This window comes from Salmo salar, chromosome ssa26, assembly GCF_905237065.1.
Source record: "Salmo salar chromosome ssa26, Ssal_v3.1, whole genome shotgun sequence".
Lineage (NCBI taxonomy): Eukaryota > Metazoa > Chordata > Actinopteri > Salmoniformes > Salmonidae > Salmo > Salmo salar.
This window is the reverse complement of record NC_059467.1, coordinates 6,522,166-6,542,765: the sequence shown is the minus strand read 5'-3', so window position 1 is coordinate 6,542,765 and position 20,600 is coordinate 6,522,166. Positions and strand designations below refer to the sequence as shown.

Sequence of the window (20,600 nt, the reverse complement as noted above, 5' to 3'; positions counted from 1 at the left end):
GGAAGAACGTTTATAGAGCCGTTATCTTCCGAATAAACTCTTAAAATACTTTGTAATATTTTACATCGATAGCAGTCAATATTAACCCTTGTCTTATTTTCAGTCTCATAATGAAAGTTGTAAATTCTTGGCTATCTTCACGAACCCTGGCTAACAAGTTGAATCAGCAATACAAAATTGGGTTTAATTATTTATTTACTAAATACCTAACTAATCACACAGAATAACAAATACACAGAATACAATGATGTCATACAGAATTCACCCCTGGTGAACGGAACATGTATGAAAGCTGGTTACACAAAGAAAAGGGGGTTGGGCTTGAATGAAAGAGCGGGAAGATTTAGGAACACAGAAACAGCAGCTATGCTATCGTAAATACATTATCTTATGCATTCTAAATTACCGCCCATTTGGAAAAGGAAAATGCAATAAATATTTACTCTGAGCTGCGCTTCGGTAGATTGGTCGTAGATGCTGGCCAGGTTGGCCAACAGATCTTCCCGTAAACTCGGAAGAATGTCTCTGGTGGTAAATTGGATACGTGGTGGTATCTTCGTCCGTCTGTTAGACTGGATCCGTCGTCCGTCCTTTCCTAGCCCACGTTAGCAGCGGCCGCTGCTAACTCAACGGCTAGGAAGTATCACTTCTGTAGTGAATAAGCTCAAAGTTCATACCATTCGCCACCAAAGCTCACGCCGAGGTTGGCTTAGTTCTGTACTTGACATGTGTGTCCTTCTAACGTAGAGGCTGCAGACCTCCCGTACTGGAACAACCTGGTTATCTTTTCGTCAAAGGCTTATATAGTGGAGAGGGGGAGGGAGGTGTTTCATCGTTTATAACCCCTGTCTCTTCACAGGGTTGGGCCACTGATCAAGCAGGGCACTTTCCTTATGAAAACCCAAATCTCTCATTTGGAAGCTAAAATTACATTTCATCTCCTAACAAACAATTTCAATATCAAACATTTCAATTGCATAACAATTCCATGTTACTCTGATAACTAGAATGTGTATACTTTCTCAGGTACCGTTTATGTCGTCCTGTCATCAGTCATAATGTCTCAGATGACAAGCGAACTGACATACATACTCATTACGTTATCAAGCATATTTCCAACTGGTTTTATTACCAAAATATGGTCCTTTCCCCATTTGTTTGATGTTCCCAGACTCTCTATAGTTAACAGGACAGCAGTCCTTCAGTAGAGTCAGTAAGAGAGGGGAAGGGAGAAAGGTATTTATGGGGTGGGATCATAAACCTTACCCACAGGCCAACGTCATGACAGCAGGTCCTTACCAGACATCACCGGCAACAATGTCGCCTATGGGCACAAACCCACAGGGTCCGTCACGGTCTGGGGCCGACTGTCACAGCATCATCGGACTGAGCTTGTTGTCATTGCAGGCAATCTCAACGCTGTACGTTACAGGGAAGACCTCCCTCATGTGGTACCCTTCCTGCAGGCTCATCCTGACATGACCCTCCAGCATGACAATGCCACCAGCCATACTGCTCGTACTGTGCGTGATTTCCTGCAAGACAGGAATGTCAGTGTTCTGCCATGGCCAGCGAAGAGCCCGGATCTCAATCCCATTGAGCACGTCTGGGACCTGTTGGATCGGAGGGTGAGTGCTAGGGCCATTCCCCCCAGAAATGTCCGGGAACTTGCAGGTGCCTTGGTGGAAGAGTGGGGCAACGTCTCACAGCAAGAACTGGCAAATCTGGTGCAGTCCATGAGGAGGAGATTGTCACGTCCTGACCAGCAGAGGGAGCAATTGTATTAGTTTTGGTCAGGACGTGGCAGAGGGGTTTGTGTTACGTGTGAGTTGGTTATTGGACTCCCAATTGAAGGCAGGTGTGTTGAGTTGCCTTTGATTGGGAGTCCTAAATAGTAGTGTGTGTTTTTCTTTGGGGTTGTGGGTAATTGTTTCTGTTCAGTGTGTTATGCTGTCAGTACTGTTGAGCTGTCGGTATTTTCTTGTTTTGTAGTGTTCCAGTGATCTTTTTTGAATTAAATCATGAACACTAACTCCGCTGCACCTTGGTCTTCTTCTCTCCATGACGACAGCTGTGACAGAGATGCACTACTTTACTTAATGCATCTGGTGGCCACACCAGATACTGACTGTTACTTTTGATTTTGACCCCCCCTTTGTTCAGGGACACATTATTCAATTTCTGTTAGTCACATGTCTGTGGGACTTGTTCAGTTTATGTCTCAGTTGATGAATCTTGTTATGTTAATACGAATATTTCCACATGTTAAGTTTGCTGAAAATAAACGCAGTTGCCAGTGAGAGGACATAGATTTTTTTTGCTGAGTTTATTTCCATTGTGCCCATTTTCACCAGGTTTGGCCTTTAACCCATTGAAATTTGCCTTATAAAACTAAATGTAACGTGTTTTCTTGCCTAACTTTGTGTCACCCGATCACTGTTTGATCTAGGATGACAGATGACAGCCTTTAACAAGAAAAAGCAAGCACTTTTTCCAGATTGGCAGGTCTACTACTAGCAGCATATAGGCTGCATCCCAAATGGCATAAAGCTCTGGTCAAAAGTAGTGCACTATGTAGGGAATACGGTGCCATTTGGGACGCAATCATAGTGAGTTTTATTTCTGCCCTAAAAAAAATCGGACAAAAACCTCCCCCTCTGCATACTCCATTGAGCTCTGCTGACAACAGAATGCTTTTCCACTCTCTTCCTTAGATCATGAATCATAAGTTCTGAAAAATAAAGGATAGCTGGTTTGTAATCAGGTGGCGACTGTCGCCGCTTTGGTTTTGCTTAATAAAGCTATTTTTCCACTTCTCAGTGTCCCGCGTCTTTCAATACTTGTGCCATGAATAAATGGTCTTATTAGGGGTTCACCGCAAAGCTGTGAAGACATATTATTATTGTATTTTCTATTTTTTTTACATGGTTAAATAACTCAAGCATAGATTGGTGACTTTTTGTTCTAATTTGAAAGCTAAGGGATTGGTTTAAAGATGGCATGGTTATTGACAAATCAAAACTCAGACATGTCCATTTAAACCAGTGTAAATCCACTCCACAGTGGCCTATCAACTTGAAACGTGTTATTGCTATCATGGACATCCCTAAGATGAACCACACTGAATTTGGTATTGATATCTCAAAAAACAAAAATGTTAACAACTCATTCTTTAAATTTGTAACGCTAACACTCAAAATCATCTGCAGTCATCTTCTCCTCATGAACCATACATCAGGTTCACTCCAGATTTTGTATTTAGTCTCATTACATCAGTCTTTAATGGGTCTAAGAAAAAATGGTTGCTGCATTTAAATATGGCTGCACTGTACCTATAGATGCACGTTAGCACATATGCTAATCTTCTCATGAACCATAAGTCAGATTGACTCCAGATGTAGTATATAGATTCAAACAATGAATTAGCCTCTAATGGATTTGACAATGATTAGTTGCTGCATTCAAAGTCGGCCACACTACACCACTAAATGGCACCATATGGCACCATATGACACTAGGGCTACAAGAACTGAGACGATTTTGATATCTGTTGAATTAATGTTTGTGCGTGCGTGCATGCATGCGTGTGAGTGAGTGAGTGAGTGTGGAGTGATAGACAAAGGAAGAAGTAGATGCTGTGTGGAGTAAACTAGTAGAGGAGACAGTCCATGTCTACACTTCAAAATGTCCAAACATAGAGGACAGCAAGGAGTTTAGAGCCATCGGCAGAAAGATACTTGCAAGAAATCTATGCTTAAAGCACAAGGGTGCAGAGCCATGGGTGAGTGGATTTCTTTCTAAGCACAATTTCCACAGGTTGTACAGTGCCTTCAGTAAGTATTCACACGCCTTGACTTAGTCCACATTTTGCTGTGTTACAGCCTGAATTCAAAATGTATTTCGTAGATTTTTATATCTCATCCATCTACACACAATACCCCATAATGGCAAAGTGAAAAAGTGTTTTTAGAAATGTTTGCAAATTTATTGAAAATTAAATACATAAATATCTAATTTACATAAGTGTTCACACCCCTGAGTCAATACATTGTAGAAGCACCTTTGGCGGTGATTACAGCTGTGACTCTTTTTGGATATTTCTAAGAGCTTTGCACACCTGGATCGTACACCTGGATTGTGCCCATTATTATTTTTTTTATTCCTCAAGTTGCCAGGCAGCCATTTTCAAGTCTTACCATAGATTTTCAAGATGATTTAAGTCAAAACTGTAACTAGGCCACTCAGTAACATTCAATGTCGTCCTGCTGAAAGGTGAATTTGTCTCCCAGTGTCTGTTGAAAAGCAGACTGAACCAGGTTTTCCTCTAGGATTTTGCCTGTGCTTATAGCTGTATTCTTTCTTTTTATCCTAAAAACTCCCTATTCCTTGCCGATGACAAGCATACTGATAACATGCAGCCACCACCATGCTTGAAAATATGATGTGTTGTGTTGGATTTGCCCCAAACATAATGCTTTGTATTCAGGACAAAAAAAGTTCATTTCTTTGCCACATTTTTTGTAGTATTACTTAAGTGCCTTGTTGCAACAAGATGCATGTTTATTTTTATTCTGTACAGGCTTCCTTCTTTTCACTCAGTTTTTTAGGTTAGTATTGTGGAGTAACTACAGTGTTGTTGATCCGTCCTCAGTTTTCTCATATCACACAACAATCACACAACGATTACACTCTAACTGTTTTAAAATCACAATTGGCCTCATGGTGAAATCCCTGAGCAGTTTCCTTCCTCTCTGGCAACTGAGTAAGGAAGGACACCTGTATCTTTGTAGTGACTGGGTGTATTGATACACCATCCAAAGCCTAATTAATAACTTCACCATGCTCAAAGGGATATTATTCAGCGTCAGCTTTTTTATTATTTTTACATATCTACAAATCGTTGCCTTTCTTTGCGAGGCATTGAAAAGCCTCCCTGGTCTTTGTGGTTGAAATCTGTGCTTGAAATTCACTACTTGATTGAGGGACCTTTATCTGTATGTGTAGGGTACAGAGATGGGATAGTCATTAAAAAAGAATGTTAACCACTATTATTGAACACGGAATGAGTCCATGCAACGTGTTATGCAATTTGTTAAGCACAAACAGGTTGAATACTTATTGACTAGACATTTCAGCTTTCCATTTTTTATTAATTTCTAAAATGTTCTACAAATAAAACTTATGGGGTATTGTGTGTAGATCAGTGACACAACATCACAATTTAATCAATTTTAAATGCAGGCTGTAACACAACAAAATGTGGAAAAAGTTAAGGGGTGTGAATACTTTCTGAAGGCACTGTATGTTGTGTTATAGAATTATAGCTCCGCTCAGTGATTTCTGCATACCAGGTCACCAACAAAACTTTAACAATAGCGCAAATACATGCAAACACCACTTGATTTCTATGACTTGTCTTGCTTACAGATGATCTGAAATGTCACTACTTCAAACAATGTTTTCTTACAGACATTGTTCACCAAATGTTTCAGCCAAAAGATAAGGCAAGAAAGAGTGCTGGGCCTTCAGTTGAGGCCAGAAATGAGCCCCTCCTCCTATAGCTCCTCCCACCACCAGCCTCCTCTGATATCATCATCCCCAAATCCAACCCAACATTTTGGCAACAGGGTGTTCTCCAGGGCACCACCCAGACTTTGGAACTCCATGACTTCATCTGTCTGTGGTGGTTGGTAACCAACGGTTATGTAATTGGTTTAAATCTGAACTTTGACTATAGCATGCTTTGCTGTCACACCTCCTGTGCAAATGTATGTGTCTTCTTGCGTGGAGTAGGGTAAATAATGGATGAGCACGAATCAAGTCTTTCTATGTGTGTGGTGTAGCATTAAAGTAACGCCATGACCACTTCAATATCTTAAGCTTTCAAAATATAATATATATGGATAATATCCATTCATTTAAAAAAAAGTGTTTACTCCAAAGTATGAGCTTGTTGTTTTGTTTTGGATTTATTGTTTTCATATGTTATTGTGGTTTCATGTTTAATATACCTAATTAAAATGTCAATAAGATATGTATATACTTTTGACAAATCTTAAATTACCCATGGATGTTGTGTGATTATAGATTATTGTTATTAGGCTATTATTATTATTGCTAAATATCGTTAATAATAAAAGGGTAAAAAAAACTAACAAAAAAACATGCCTCCTAAAGAGGTTCCTTGAAGGTTCTTCAAAGAACATTTTCAAAAAGGTTCCTCGAGGAACCTTGCATTTCAAAAAAGGTTCCCCCACAGTGGCAACTCAAAAAGGATCCTCGAATAACCTTTTCTTCTAAGAGTAGTCTGTCTCCTGCCCTCTCCCATTCTGTGTCTTGAGGAAGGTGTGAGAAGTACAAGGAAAGAGGAGCAGAAATCAATTACAATTATCCTCTGTTGACAAAGTAATTAAACCTTGGAACAGCCAGCTAATTTAGCAGCGCGAGGCCCTTATCTGTAGAGGCCCAGATTTACGAGGGGCGCGGGCCACACGGGCGCAGCAAGCATTGCAGGTGTTTATCGCACATTTAATAAGGTACGCGGGCTACAGTGACGAGCTCGTTTAAAGAAACTGCGAGGTCGCTGGACCGTTTCTGCGGGGTTGTGTTATTCGGATTATTTCTGTATCTTTCTCAAGGGTTTGGGTTGGTTGCATGACGGTTGTCTAAATAACAACAAAATAGTATGCTCATGGGATTTTTTGCCCACGAGAATGAACCAATTTTGAATTAGGGGTACATTTCGTTATCAGAGAAGAGAAAGCTGAACAATGCCGTGCGCAATGCAGTATTTTAGGGCAGGCTATTTGTGGTGCTGGGAAAGTTCCAAAACCTCCAGTGTAGCGCGATACATCAATGACCACGTGTTTTTGTTTTTTTAAGTGTCCTTCTTGCGTAAGAGGTTAAGAAATGAGTAGCTTCAGTCGTTTCATGAAGATCTCGCCCACTTTTTTCTACACTTGATCAGTGCTTGTTTCGGTGACGCACACAGAAACGTATAGCCGTACATCGCATGTGTACTTAAATTCCTTGAAGCGTAGAAAGTCTATATATAGCCTGGAGGCTTTAAGACTTTGCAGCAGTCTGCAGTTTTTGTCATGACACACTTCACAAATATTTGTAAGGGGGAAAAAGGTGTAAATAATTGTTATGGTGGATATTTCGAATATTTTATAAATATAAACTATAGCCCAAAATGTATAGTCTGTGTAAAACATTTACTGACACAGGCTTTATGGAAACGAAACATCTGCTTTTAATATTGATAATCATATGTCGTAGCCTATACAATTATATGTGATCCTAATATTAAAATATAGGCGAAATAAGTAATATATGATACTAGATGTTAAGTTACGTTTTCAGTGTTTTCAACATATTACTTTCTTACGAAATGTTCAATAGCATTTGCGCAAAGTAGGAATACATACAACACAATAGAAACCATATTAACCATCTAACGAAATAGTTTCCCAATCAATGTAATCTTCTCTCCCACAAATGGTACATGTTCTCTTACGAATTGACGTGCTGCATGCATTCTCATTCCCCAAAATGTAATCTAGGCCTACATGCAAATCCTCCCTAGCTCGTGTGTACTTACACATCCCCTCGAGAAAAGTGTATTATTAATCAGCTGGTGAATGAGTCAGTCCAAGCACGCACACACTGAGCGGCATGTGCGTGAACAACATGCGCACGTTCCCGCGCGTCTTCACCCGGTGTAGCTTTAAAAATAAGAATCCAAGGCCAATGATTTATCAAACTCTTATTATCAAGAAAATGTCAAGCGAAGGGCACCTTGCTCCGCACTGACGCAAACCCAATATTTCCCACTGAGGTATAGAAAGCTTTGCACTAAGCACAGCCAAATCCACTCCTACATCTTCCAGTTCTCTTTACAGCTGTTTTTCAGCCTTTCAGCTTCAGCACGTCTTAAGCCTCTTCACAAATGGTGAGTAGGCTACATACTTTGTTTATTTTCTTTAGTCTACATTACATTTGTCATACACGTTATCTTATTTATCTAAATGGTTGAAGCAGGCTTACTTCGTTTTGTGGAAATATTTTCATTTATTCAAACTGCATGCTGGATAATGGGTTGTATTCAGTAGCCGAGTTGTGCGCTGTCCATGGTACTGAAATCGAGTTTACATAGCGCTGCTCCACACACGGAAACTTTTCACAACTCGCATTCACATGGCAATCTCTGAGCAAAAGATGCATTCAGTTCAATCAAAAAACACTTCAAAAAACACTTCTTTTCCATTCAAGGTGGGCTATTTGTATTGAATGTATTTGTTTTCAGTTTAAGAAAAACGAAATCAGATGTCCTTTTTATAGACTATATGCAAGGTGGTAGACAAAACACGCAGAAACGATCTCTTTCCCCCCCTTTTATTATAATTTTTTTTTTACTTTAACCTAAATGTAGCATGTTTGTGTTTAGAAATCCCGCGCTCTCTTACATTGCTTTGTTTCCTCTTGGTTAGGATATATATGCGGAGATAGTAATTTGTATTTCTGCACGCCCGGGTCCTCTCAGAGATGTAGCCTGATGCCGGTGATCATACATGCCTGCCAGGGAGAGGGGAGCTGTCAAGAGCCCGGCAGCTTGTCTATTGCCCATAAAAATCAGTGGCTGTGTGGAGCTGAATGACATGGGGGAAATGGGGCGTAAAATTAAAGAATCTCGCAGTAACAGCGAACAGGAGAGGCAAACCCCCGCAGACCGTGATCTGAAGCCCAGAGCTGCGGAGCCAAAACATGCAACAAAGGGCTTTTAAAATACTGCAGAAACACCCACCGCTGCTGCATTTTTATTGTAGGTGATTAGCCCATATTTTATATTTGAAAATAATAGCGCTAAAATAATCTAATTCTCAATTCATAGCCTATTAGTGGTAACACTGAGCTGGTAAATGCATCTTAAAGTGTTTCTGTTTGCATAGCCTTTTATATGATTTTTTGCCCCTTGTCTTGTGTGATGAGCTTCATCTGTAAATGACATGTTGCAGGATTTCTCCGACCAGAGAGAGATGACCAAACAGCCGGCCAATGCTCCTACCGGTTTTAACCCGTTGCACCAGCCGGAGGGAGTTTCAGCAAACAAACCGGATAATGCCTTCAACCAAACGTCCGACGCATACCCGGCCCCTCAGCCAGCACAATCTAACGAGAGCAAAACTTTCTGTCCCACGGAAAATAAACCAGGAGAACCGGGAGAAGTCAAAGTCTATGGGACGTTTAAAAACGCCGCTCTGACGGTGCCTGGATCCGTGGCTGCGAACTCGGCTTCCCGGGATATCCCTGTCCAGTACGGGGACCCGCTTAGGGCCACCGGGGATCAAAACAATGCATCGGGCAACTGGACCACCATGAGCCAGACCACCATCATTCTGGGCGCAGATGGCAACACGTCTGTTCAGCCCGGCGCGGTGACGGGGGTAAGTGGGCTCAAACGAATTGTTTCGATACGGGGAGGATCGTCCAAACAACCGGGGTCGGGAGAGCTTGTGGGGGGTGGGGGGTGGGGGGGGGACTACAAGACGAACCGTGGTTTGGAGTGAGTGGTGATCTATCTGACATGCAACCTGTATTGCCTATTAGGATAGGGAATTGGCTGGGGTGTTATCGGGTCTTTCACGGATAAGGAAACCGAGGTGGGGGTGACATGCTGCGGCTGAGGAGAAGTTGTAATTACGGTCCCATGGGACTCCTGAGATAGTCCGGCACTGGAGACTGCTGCTGAGGGGTGATTTGAGAGAATATGAGCTATATAGCCTATTCAAGTGAGTTTCCATTTACAATGGCCAGATGCAGTGACCAGAGGTTACAATTGTCTATGAATCAGGGTTAGAATTCACCAATATAATAGTTTAGAAGAATTCCCAATTATTGTGGAAAATGATCAAAATATAGAACGGAAAAGGTAGGCTATCTATTTCGATGTTCTGACCCTCTGCCTTTGGCTAGAGTAGGCTACCTATTTGATTACATTCTGTCAACAAAAGTTGGTCTAAAACGGCGTCGTGAAAGTGCTGAATGGACGGAATCTTCCCACTGCAGTGAGATAAAGGAATAGGCCTACTGTAAGATGGTTGTTTGTGTATCAGCATACAGTAATGGTATATCCCCCGCACTACGCTGCTCGGTGTGTCAGGTATAGATAGAAAGAGGGATAGAAACCCCGCATCATGCTCTCTCGGGATTGGTCTCGGTAAACCCATGACAGCGCTAGGTAATGGGTTACATAAGGCTGCGGATTCTGCCCATTGTTACAATCCCCGCGAGGGCATTCCTCGCCACTCTCCTCTTCCGCCCGCGCGCCAGCCTCACAGTGTTCCATTGATAAGCTTGGTCCCGTCTCCCTCTACCCCTATTGGCGGGGAATCAGAAATAAGGAAATTTTAATTATCTGTATTTATGAATATTCATATGAATTTGTCCTGTCATGTTTTAAAATGCACGCATCAATCAAAGAGTGTTGTTCCCGAGATTATTATGTGTGTTGAAGCGGGTTATCTTCGTATGTTCTTACTGTTGCAAATAGCCTATACTTGTGGCTAATTTGATATATCGAATAACGAAACGAATCCTTCACCCAGTAAGGCAGGAGGTTTAGGATCTGAGACGTTTTGATGATTGGCTATTCTAAATTTAAGTCCTATATGGTTACTTAATGTACATGAAACCTAGCACTAAAATCCACTGATTTTACCAGGAGGAAGACGAGGACGAGAGTGGAGATGAGAATAAGGCCAGGGGAAACTGGACTAATAAATTGGATTTCATCCTGTCCATGGTTGGCTATGCCGTTGGACTGGGAAACGTGTGGAGGTTTCCATACCTTGCCTTCCAAAATGGTGGAGGTAAGGAGAGTGTTGAGTTGAGAATGTACCTGCACTGCAAATGTCACTAAAGTTGTAAATGCAAAGCACCTAAATGCGGAAAAGAAATAACACTGATTCCAAAACTGATCAATGTTATTTTAATTAGATATTCCATTGCTCCACAATGATAGATGTATATGTTTGACATCACGCATAATTGATATGAACGAAATTGACGATGTAATTAAATTCGAGGAACAAAATGGGAGTAAATCGACTTAATTGTGTTTTTATCCTGGATGATTTGTATTGTTGTTTTGCCATTGTTTAAACACCAGTATGCTTAATGTATTTTAACATTATCAAACGAAAATACATCACTTTAATTCATTCACTTGCTAGGCTATATCATTGGAGTTTAAATTAGTGTCGAAAAAAACCACAATCTTCACTTAACTTTTTGACTGCCTTTTCTTCTCTAAAGGAATAGGCGACTTTTTATTATGACACATTTTCCAAACAGTTATAGAAAGCGTCTAGCTAGCATTATTTTTCAGCGTCTAAGAGCCTACTCTTTTTCGTGGATTTTAGTTACATTATTTAGGCTTTATGATTGATAATGAATTTATGTAAACAAAATATTATTTATATATATTTTTTTATTATTACTAGGCCTATCTTCATTTCAATTTAGTTTGGTCTACACTATGCATTATTATATTCTAGCTACCTTAAACAACTAATTAGGCTACATGCAAGGGAAGCAAATAAGTGTAACACATACAGATATGTCACATTTATTTCATTATTACCTGCCATACATAATCTCTTTATTCCATGAGAAAGGCAGTCGAATTAAGTCTGTTATAGTCTTCTTTTTAAATCATGTGAGCCAAGTTTGAGTAATCTCTTTTCACTTGTACCTGTGCGCTACTTTGAAATGCTGCCCCGTTTCCCTGTGTATATAGGTGCTTTTTTGATCCCCTACCTTATAATGTTGTGCCTCGCCGGGATCCCTATCTTTTTATTGGAGGTTTCCCTGGGTCAGTTTGCCAGCCAGGGCCCCGTGTCCGTGTGGAAAGCCATCCCGGCTCTGCAAGGTAAACTGCGCATATACAGGCTGCGATCCAAACTCATAAAGTAACGTATTTAAAACTAGTAACATACACTAACTTCAGAAAAAATGAAAACTACTTATTATGATATAATTACTTTTGATCAAGCTCCTCTGCCTGCTTAAGAGTAATTTACATATTTCGTCTCATTTATTTATTTTAGGTTGCGGGATTGCCATGTTGATAATATCTGTCTTGATAGCCATATACTATAACATTATTATGTGCTGGACACTGTACTACCTGTTCGCTTCGTTGAAGGGCTCACTGCCATGGGCTAACTGTAAGAACGAGTGGAACACGTTGGACTGTAAGGACAAAGACATGCTTCTCTTAGGTAAGACCACAATGCGCCAGAACGCACACACACTCTCATGCATGCGCACACACATACACCTAAGCACCCCCTCACCATTGCGCAATGCGCAACGCACCCCTCAGCTAAGGTCTCTCTGCCTGTAACCTGCCCTATAGTGTAGAGTGGCGGGTTATTTTAAGCATTGTTTTCTAGTTTCATATACATTCAAAAGTGATACTTTTGCTTACTAGGTTTATTGTACTGATTTTTATAGTTATTCTGTGGGTCTCAAGTTCTTTTTTCAACTGTGTGTAGGCTACACATGTGTGACATTTTTTATATCTTCATTCTAATCTAATCTATATCATGAGCAAAAAGCAGTTATACAAAATGTGTATTTTCAAGATTAAGGTGTAGGCTCAGTAGACAAATTCGTTTTTGCATTTGTGCAATTATGAGTAATTGTTTTTAGGTTACATTGTGTTACAATAATACTTTTTAAAAAATAAGATAAATTGATAAAAGAAAAAATCGCAGTATGACCGGATAATTTTCTGGGGGGGGTGAAATCGAAATTTGATTAAGAAAATGCAAGTTTTGTCTATTGCATTTCAGTGAATTCAGCACAAAAGTTGCTTGCTTGACACATTTACAAGTAGTGGAGTTGCTGCAGTGCCGCAGTGTGCGCCAGACTGCCCTCTCTTGGTCATAGTACGAGTTACAGTAGCTGTCGTCTCCCTGGTCTTTCTCTGTATCGTTGAATAGCATTGATGCTGTTTCAACCCGTAGCTTTCATTGGTAATACAACAAACTTATGATCATCATACAAAGCGAAACTAGATCTACTCTGTCAAACATGCTGAACGTTTCTATGTGTATTCTAGGCTACATTTGATATAATCTTTAAAAATATTGGGAAAAAGGTTATTTCATAATAAGCACAATTTGCATTTACAGTTCTGTTAAAAGAAAAATAATCAATACACATAAAAAAAACATGCTTAAGTTCCATACAGTGGATGAATGGCTTTCATCTGAGAATAGAGGACATTTCCTGTAATGGGTATCAAGTACAGTATGTAAAGAACAGTAATATGTAAAGCATGGCAGAGATCATTGTTTTGGGTGTATGAACCAGTGTGCTGGGCAATTATCTATTCTACATTATACCCACCACCTGAGAAAACTGAAAGTTGATACAGTTTTTAAACCAGATTGTAAAGAGATCTGTCTGTTCCTGTTGAGATGTATTTTTTTCTCTGATTCGATACAGTGTATGTAAGTCTGTCTGTCTGTCTGTCCTGGTTGACATGTGTTGGTTTCTGGTTGTGACAGACACGTGTATCCTCCATGATAAAAACATCACCTCTGTAAAGAACAGCTCGTTCTGTCTGTCGGCTCAAGCCATTGGAAACCTGACCAAACTGGTTAACATGACCTTTCCGGATAACAAAACTTACGTCAGCCCCAGCGAGGAGTACTTCAAGTAAGTCAAATCCAATTTTATTTGTCATATGCACAGGATACAGTGTAGTGTACACAGTATAATTAAATGCATACTTGCAAGCTCTCCTCGCAAACAATAAAACAGCAAAAAAAGTATTAAATGAAAATATAGTTAAAAAAATTTAATAAAATAATAACTTGCATCAGAGTTACAGAGAAGTTCTATGTTTGAAGTAGGCCTGCTGGCTGAGGATCCTTGTGATTTCTCATACTATACTGTAAATGTTGATTTCCTTTCTAACATAATTAGGCCACAGTTATTGGGCTATATAGACACAATTGTTTCCCGCTATTGATTGATATGAAGGAATAATACATGTCAGATCTGAAATAACTGTTTTCTCTCTCTCTGTCTCTCTCTCTCTCTGTGTGTGTGTGTGTGTGTGTGTGTGTGTGTGTGTGTGTGTGTGTGTGTGTGTGTGTGTGTGTGTGTGTGTGTGTGTGTGTGTGTGTGTGTGTGTGTGTGTGTGTGTGTGTGTGTGTGCGCGCGCACGTGTGTCCCATAGGTACAATGTCTTGCACATCTCCAAAGGGATAGAGTACCCTGGAGACATCCGCTGGCCCCTCGCAGGCTGCCTGTTCCTGGCCTGGTTGATAGTCTACCTCTCCCTGGCCAAAGGAATCAAGTCATCAGGGAAAGTAAGAGAAATCTCTCACTCTCTGCTCATGTGGTACCTCCATTGGATTTGAATAATTTACCCCTGTGAAATCCCAGAACCATAAAACAAAGTTTGTAGTTCTGTGAATTATTATGTAATGTTGCCCTCTAGTGGGTTTGTTCTTGAACTAAAAGTGTTGAATCAGTGCACTTATCACAAAACCTGCTAACTCTCCCTTCGTTTCGTTCTTCCTCTCCCCTCTCCGAGGTGGTGTATTTCACAGCTACGTTCCCCTATGTGGTTCTGGTCATTCTGTTGTTCAGAGGAGTGACCCTCCCAGGGGCTGGTGACGGCATCCTCTACTTCATCACACCCAAGTGGGAGAAACTCAATGATGCTAAGGTATACATACACACACGTACAGTTGAAGTCGGAAGTTTACATACACCTTAGCCAAATACATTTAAACCCAGTTTTTCACAATTCCTGACATTTAATCCTAGTAAAAATTCCCTGTTTTAGGTCAGTTAGGATCACCACTTTATTTGAAGAATGTGAAATGTCAGAATAATAGAAGAGAGAATGATTTATTTCAGCTTTTATTTCTTTCATCACATTCCCAGTGGGTCAGAAGTTTACATACACTCAATTAGTATTTGGTAGCATTGCCTTTAAATTGTTTATCTTGGGTCAAACATTTGGGGTAGCCTCCCACAAGCTTCCCACAATACGTTGGGTGAATTTTGGCCCATTCCTCCTGACAGAGCTGGTGTAACTGAGTCAGGTTTCTAGGCCTCCTTGCTCGCACATGCTTTTTCAGTTCTGCCCACACATTTTCTGTGGGATTGAGGTCCAATATCTTCACTTTGTTGTCCTTAATCCATTTTGCCACAACTTTGGAAATATGCTTGGGGTCATTGTCCATTTGGAAGACCCATTTGCGACCAAGCTTTAACTTCCTGACTGATGTCTTGAGATGTTGCTTCAATATATCCACATAATTTTCCTTTCCTCATGATTCCATCTATTTTGTGAAGTGCACCAGTCCCTACTGCAGCAAATCACCCCCATAACATGATGCTGCCACCCCCATGCTTCACGGTTGGGATGGTGTTCTTCGGCTTGCAAGCCTCCCTCTTTTCCCTCCAAACATAACGATGGTCATTATGGCCAAACAGTTTTATTTTTGTTTCATCAGACCACAGGACATCTCTCCAAAAAGTACGCTTTTTGTCCCCATGTGCAGTTGCAAACTGTAGTCTGGCTTTTTTATTGCGGTTTTGGAGCAGTGGCTTCTTCCTTGCTGAGCGGCCTTTCAGGTTATGTCGATATAGGACTTGTTTTACTGTGGATATAGATACTTTTGTATCTGTTTCCTCCAGCATCTTCTCAAGGTCCTTTGCTGTTGTTCTGGGATTGATTTGCACTTTTCGCACCAAAGTACGTTCATCTCTAGGGGACAGAACGCGTCTCCTTCCTGAGCGGTTTGACGGCTGCGTGGTCCCATGGTGTTTATTCTTGCGTACTATTGTTTGTACAGATGAACGTGGTACCTTCAGGCATTTGGAAATTGCTCCCAAGGATGAACCAGACTTGTGGAGGTCTACAATTTATTTTCTGAGGTCTTGGCTGATTTCCTTTGATTTTCCCATGATGTCAAGCAAAGACGCACTGAGTTTGAAGGTAGGCCTTGAAACACATCCACAGGTACACCTCCAATTGACTGAAATTATGTCAATTAGCTTAGCATAAGCTTCTAAAGCCATAACATAATTTCAGAAATTTTCCAACCTCTTTAAAGGCACAGTCAACTTAGTGTATGTAAACTTCTGACCCACTGGAATTGTGATACAGTAAATAATCTCTCTGTAAACAATTGTTGGAAAAATTACTTGTGTTATGCACAAAGTAGATGTCCTAACCAACTTGCCAAAACAATAGTTTGGTAACAAGAAATTTGTGGAGTGGTTGAAAAACGAGTTTTAATGACTCCAACCTAAGTGTATGTAAACTTCCGACTTCAACTGTAAGTGCGCGCAGGCACACAGATAGACTCACACTGTTAGGCGTGTATATGGGAGGCGAAGTCAAGTGCAGGAGAGCGGAGTATATTAAACAGGCGCACTTTAATACCGGTCAACAACGACAGCACATAAAACATACTAGTGCCACAAAGACGGTCTAATAACAAAAGTGCAGCGCCTGACAAAATAATCACGTAACAATAAACAATTACACACAAAGACATGATGGGGAACAGAGGACTAAATCCATGTAGATTGATTGGGGAATGAAAACCAGGTGTGTATGGAACAAAACAAAACAAATGGACATATGAGAAATGGAGCGGCAATGGTTAGAAAGCCGGTGACGTCGATCGCCGAACGCCGGCCGAACAAGGAGAGGGGCCGACTTCGGCGGAAGTCGTGACACACACACACACATGCGTTCACACACACACATTTCTCCACCCATCCCTCTGTCTCTAAAAGTGATTGTGAATTTGTGTGTGTTACTCTAGGTGTGGAAGGATGCTGCCACCCAGATATTCTTCTCTCTGTCAGCAGCCTGGGGAGGCCTCATCACACTGTCTTCTTACAACAAGTTCCACAACAACTGCTACAGGTAAGCACTTCTCACTGTGCTGCTTAACAGCTTTGCTTCCTTCCATATATGACCGCCCGAATCCTCTGTCTCGCAATCACACGTGACTGCCCTCTTGACAAAATCTTAGCCAGCTACGCCACCGTAAAGCTAGCACGGGTAGAGACATTTCAAACTGAGGAGTGAGGTTACCAATCCAAATCCGTTACACACGGGTAAATAAGAAGTTGTATCACGATATTCACACTATTACATTTTCCATGGCAAAAATAAAACACGACGCAGACTAATAATTGCTGTCATCACAGCAACCTGCTTTATGTAACATACTGTGTTATGTAGCTTTGGAAGTAAACACGTGACTCTATGACAACTTACGGTTGTTTTAGCAAGGGTCGTCAAAATGTATAGAAGGTCAAAAATACAGTTCTTATAAATGTAACAGCTGTATAATGGAGTAAGATACTCAAAACTTTTTGGATTTTGAAAATCTATCAAATGTTCACAGCACATAAACTATCATATATTTACATCACAATGATAATATATATAATGTATAAATATATACCATTCAGTACCAGTCAAAAGTTTGGACACACCTACTCATTCAAGGGTTTTTCTTTATTTTTACTATTTTCTACATTGTAGAATAATAGTGGAGACATCAAAACGATGAAATAACACATATGTAATCAAAAAAGTGTTAAACAAATCAAAATATATGTTATATTTTAGATTCTTCAAATTAGCCACCCTTTGCCTTGATGACAGCTTTGCACACTCTTGGCATTCTCTCAACCAGCTTCATGAGGAATTTTCCCCCAACAGTCTTGAAGGAGTTCCCACATATGCTGAGCACTTGTTGACTGCTTTTCCTTCTCTCTGTGGTCCAATTCATCCCAAACCATCTCAATTGGGTTGAGGTCGGGAGATTGTGGAGGCCAGGTCATCTGATGCAGCACTCCATCACTCTCCTTCTTGGTCAAATAGCCCTTACACAGACTGGAGGTTTGTTTTGGGTTATTGTCCTGTTGAAAAACATAGTCCCACTAAGCGCAAACCAGATGGCATGGCGTATTGCTGCAGAATGCTGTGGTAGCCATGCTGGTTAAGTATGCCTTGAATTCTAAATAAATCACTGACAGTGTCACCAGCAAAACACCCCCACACCATCACACATTCTCCTCCATGCTTCACGATGGGAACCACACATGCAGAGATCATCCGTTCAGCTATTCTGCGTCTCACAAAGACACGGCGGTTGGAACCAAAACTTTCAAATTTGGACTCATCAGACCAAAGGACAGATTTCCACCTGTCTAATGTCTATTGCTCGTGTTTCTTGACCCAAGCAAGTCTGTTCTTATTATTGGTGTCCTTTAGTAGTGGTTTCTTTGCAGCAAATCGACTATGAAGGCCGCAGTATTCTCTAAACAGTTGATGTTGAGATGTGCTCTGTGAAACATTTATTTGGGCTGCAATATAAGGTGCAGTTAACTCTAATGAACGTATTCTCTGCAGCAGAAGTAACTCTGGGTCTTTCTTTCCTGTGGCGGTCCTCATGAGAGTCAGTTTCATCAAAGCGCTTGATGGTTTTTGCGACTGCACTTGAAGAAAGTTTCAAAGTTCTTGACATTTTCCGGATTGACTGACCTTCATATCTTAAAGTAATGATGGACTGTCGTTTCTCTTTGCTTATTTGAGCTGTTCTTGCCATAATATGGACTTCGTCTTTTACCATATGGGCTATCTTCTGTTTACCACTCCTACCGTGTCACAACAGAACCGATTGGCTCAAACATATTAAGAGGGAAAGAAATTCCACAAATTAACTTTTAACAAGGCACACCTGTTCATTTAAATGTATTCCAGGAGACTACCTCATGATGCTGGTTGAGAGAATGCCAAGAGTGTGCAAAGCTGTCTTCAAGGCAAAGAGTGGCTACTTTGAAGAATCTCAAATCTCAAATATATTTACTTAAAAAAAAAAAAACTTTTTTGTAATGATTTCATATGTGTTATTTCATAGTTTTGATGTCTTCACTATTATTCTGCAATGTAGAAAATAGTAAAAAATAAAGAAAAATCCTTGAATGAGTAGGTGTGTCCAAACTATTGACTGGTACTGTGTACATGTATGTCTTCAGCTATAGGTTATTGGGCCCATAGGAATTCTAGCTACTTTTGAAGCACACGTTGTGCTCTAGAAAGTAATATTTATCTCTCTAAAGATTTTTTTATAATAAAAGCTTAAATGTTGATATAGAAAACTGAAATAGAAATTACAGTCATTTGTGTAATATTAGGTTTCTACATTGTGTAAAAGCACTACCTATTGAGGTGCATTACATAGAAACTTCCAGGGGCGCAACTTTCACTGGTGGTGGTGGGGGGGTCATGTCTCCCCTACATTCTGAAATTTCAGTTTTGTCCCCCCTCAGTTTTATCATTTCAATGTGATACAAAAGCGGCAACGGTTCGCTTTAGTACCAAGAGGACACCTCAGTGTCAGGTAGGCTGTTTGGAGTGTTCAGATGGCTGGATTTAGGACAGACAGGCTGTGTGAAAGCTTCTGGAAGGGTGGCTGGACCAGCATGGGAGAGTTAAGCATAGTTTAGTGTGTATGTGTTGCGCTCTTTCACCATGTTGTAAAAGCAATCAGAGCAGAAACTGACTACTCTTTAGTTGACTGATGTAGCTGGCAAGGTAACTGCTGTTTAACTTAACAGATTTTTTTTAAACTAGTGTTTATCCGCAGTACTGACCTAGTATTGTAACTGACTGTAATGTTAGCTAATGTTTCAGCCCCTCTCGACTGAGGTGAATGAATTAGCTACGTCAGCTAGTAGCTACCATAGCCAGGCTGTTATTACTATCTAACAGGTGTTGTTTGTATGGACATGTTTTATAGCCTTTGTTTTGTCACGTTTCAACAGAAGTAAATTAACTTGGCTAGCTTTTGCCAGTTGATGTACCGTTAGAGAGAGCTGGCCAAAAGTTGGCAAACGTTAACTATTCTTTTTTGCCTCAATCACACTAGATCTGAATCAAACAATCAGCCAAACAATTGAAGATTGATATTGTAACCTTTTTTCAGTGCTTGAGTTTGTATAAGTCAGATTGGTAATGTCACAATATTGATCTGTCAGTTTCCCTGGCTAATTCCCTACTTTTAACACTGACACAGTAATAACCAGCTCTAACATTACAGGCTTCACTGTCATGGTGCACAGTAGAGGTCTGCGCCAGAGCGATTTCTTAGTCCCACTCCTGCCTGCACCCTCAGCTTTTCATATTGCACAGCTGGCTTTCTGTCCGACTCCCACCCGCTACCGCAAGAACTGGTCCCAAACCCAACTGCAGTCCCTCAATGTTATTTTAGGCTTATATGATACAGCTCACTTGCCAGCTATGGTCCCAGCAATTTTGCATCCTATAGGCAATATCAAATGCGCAAAAATAAATTAAGGAAAGAGGTTAAATTACCAGAGATTCTCACATTGCCCTTATAGCAGGCTATCTGTATTACTGGGCTAGATCAGCCAATATGCTAGATGTAATTTGAAGTGAGCAGAGTTGGAGAGACTTCCACTTTCTCTTGAGCTATTTTTATAGCCTACCTTTTAATAGTGGGAAGATTTTCAGA

The 20,600-nt window shown here is 40.6% G+C and overlaps 1 protein-coding gene across 2 annotated transcripts in view; it reads left to right on the top strand.

Annotated features, from left to right (window-relative positions):
* The first annotated feature begins 7,762 nt into the window (after positions 1–7,762).
* Positions 7,763–20,600, top strand: part of LOC106587063 (sodium- and chloride-dependent glycine transporter 2-like) — a 56,110-nt gene continuing 43,272 nt past the window's right edge. Inside the window, exons 1-9 of one of the 2 annotated variants that reach the window (XM_014174952.2) lie at positions 7,763–7,954; positions 9,018–9,446; positions 10,724–10,871; positions 11,801–11,932; positions 12,111–12,284; positions 13,581–13,731; positions 14,258–14,390; positions 14,618–14,752; positions 16,872–16,975. In XM_014174952.2, coding sequence (XP_014030427.1) covers positions 7,952–7,954; positions 9,018–9,446; positions 10,724–10,871; positions 11,801–11,932; positions 12,111–12,284; positions 13,581–13,731; positions 14,258–14,390; positions 14,618–14,752; positions 16,872–16,975 — 1,409 coding nt within the window. In that variant the 5' untranslated portion in view covers positions 7,763–7,951. Of the gene's footprint in view, positions 7,955–8,524; positions 8,825–9,017; positions 9,447–10,723; positions 10,872–11,800; positions 11,933–12,110; positions 12,285–13,580; positions 13,732–14,257; positions 14,391–14,617; positions 14,753–16,871; positions 16,976–20,600 lie in introns of those variants that run through there. The other variant, XM_045708893.1, reaches the window with a different exon arrangement.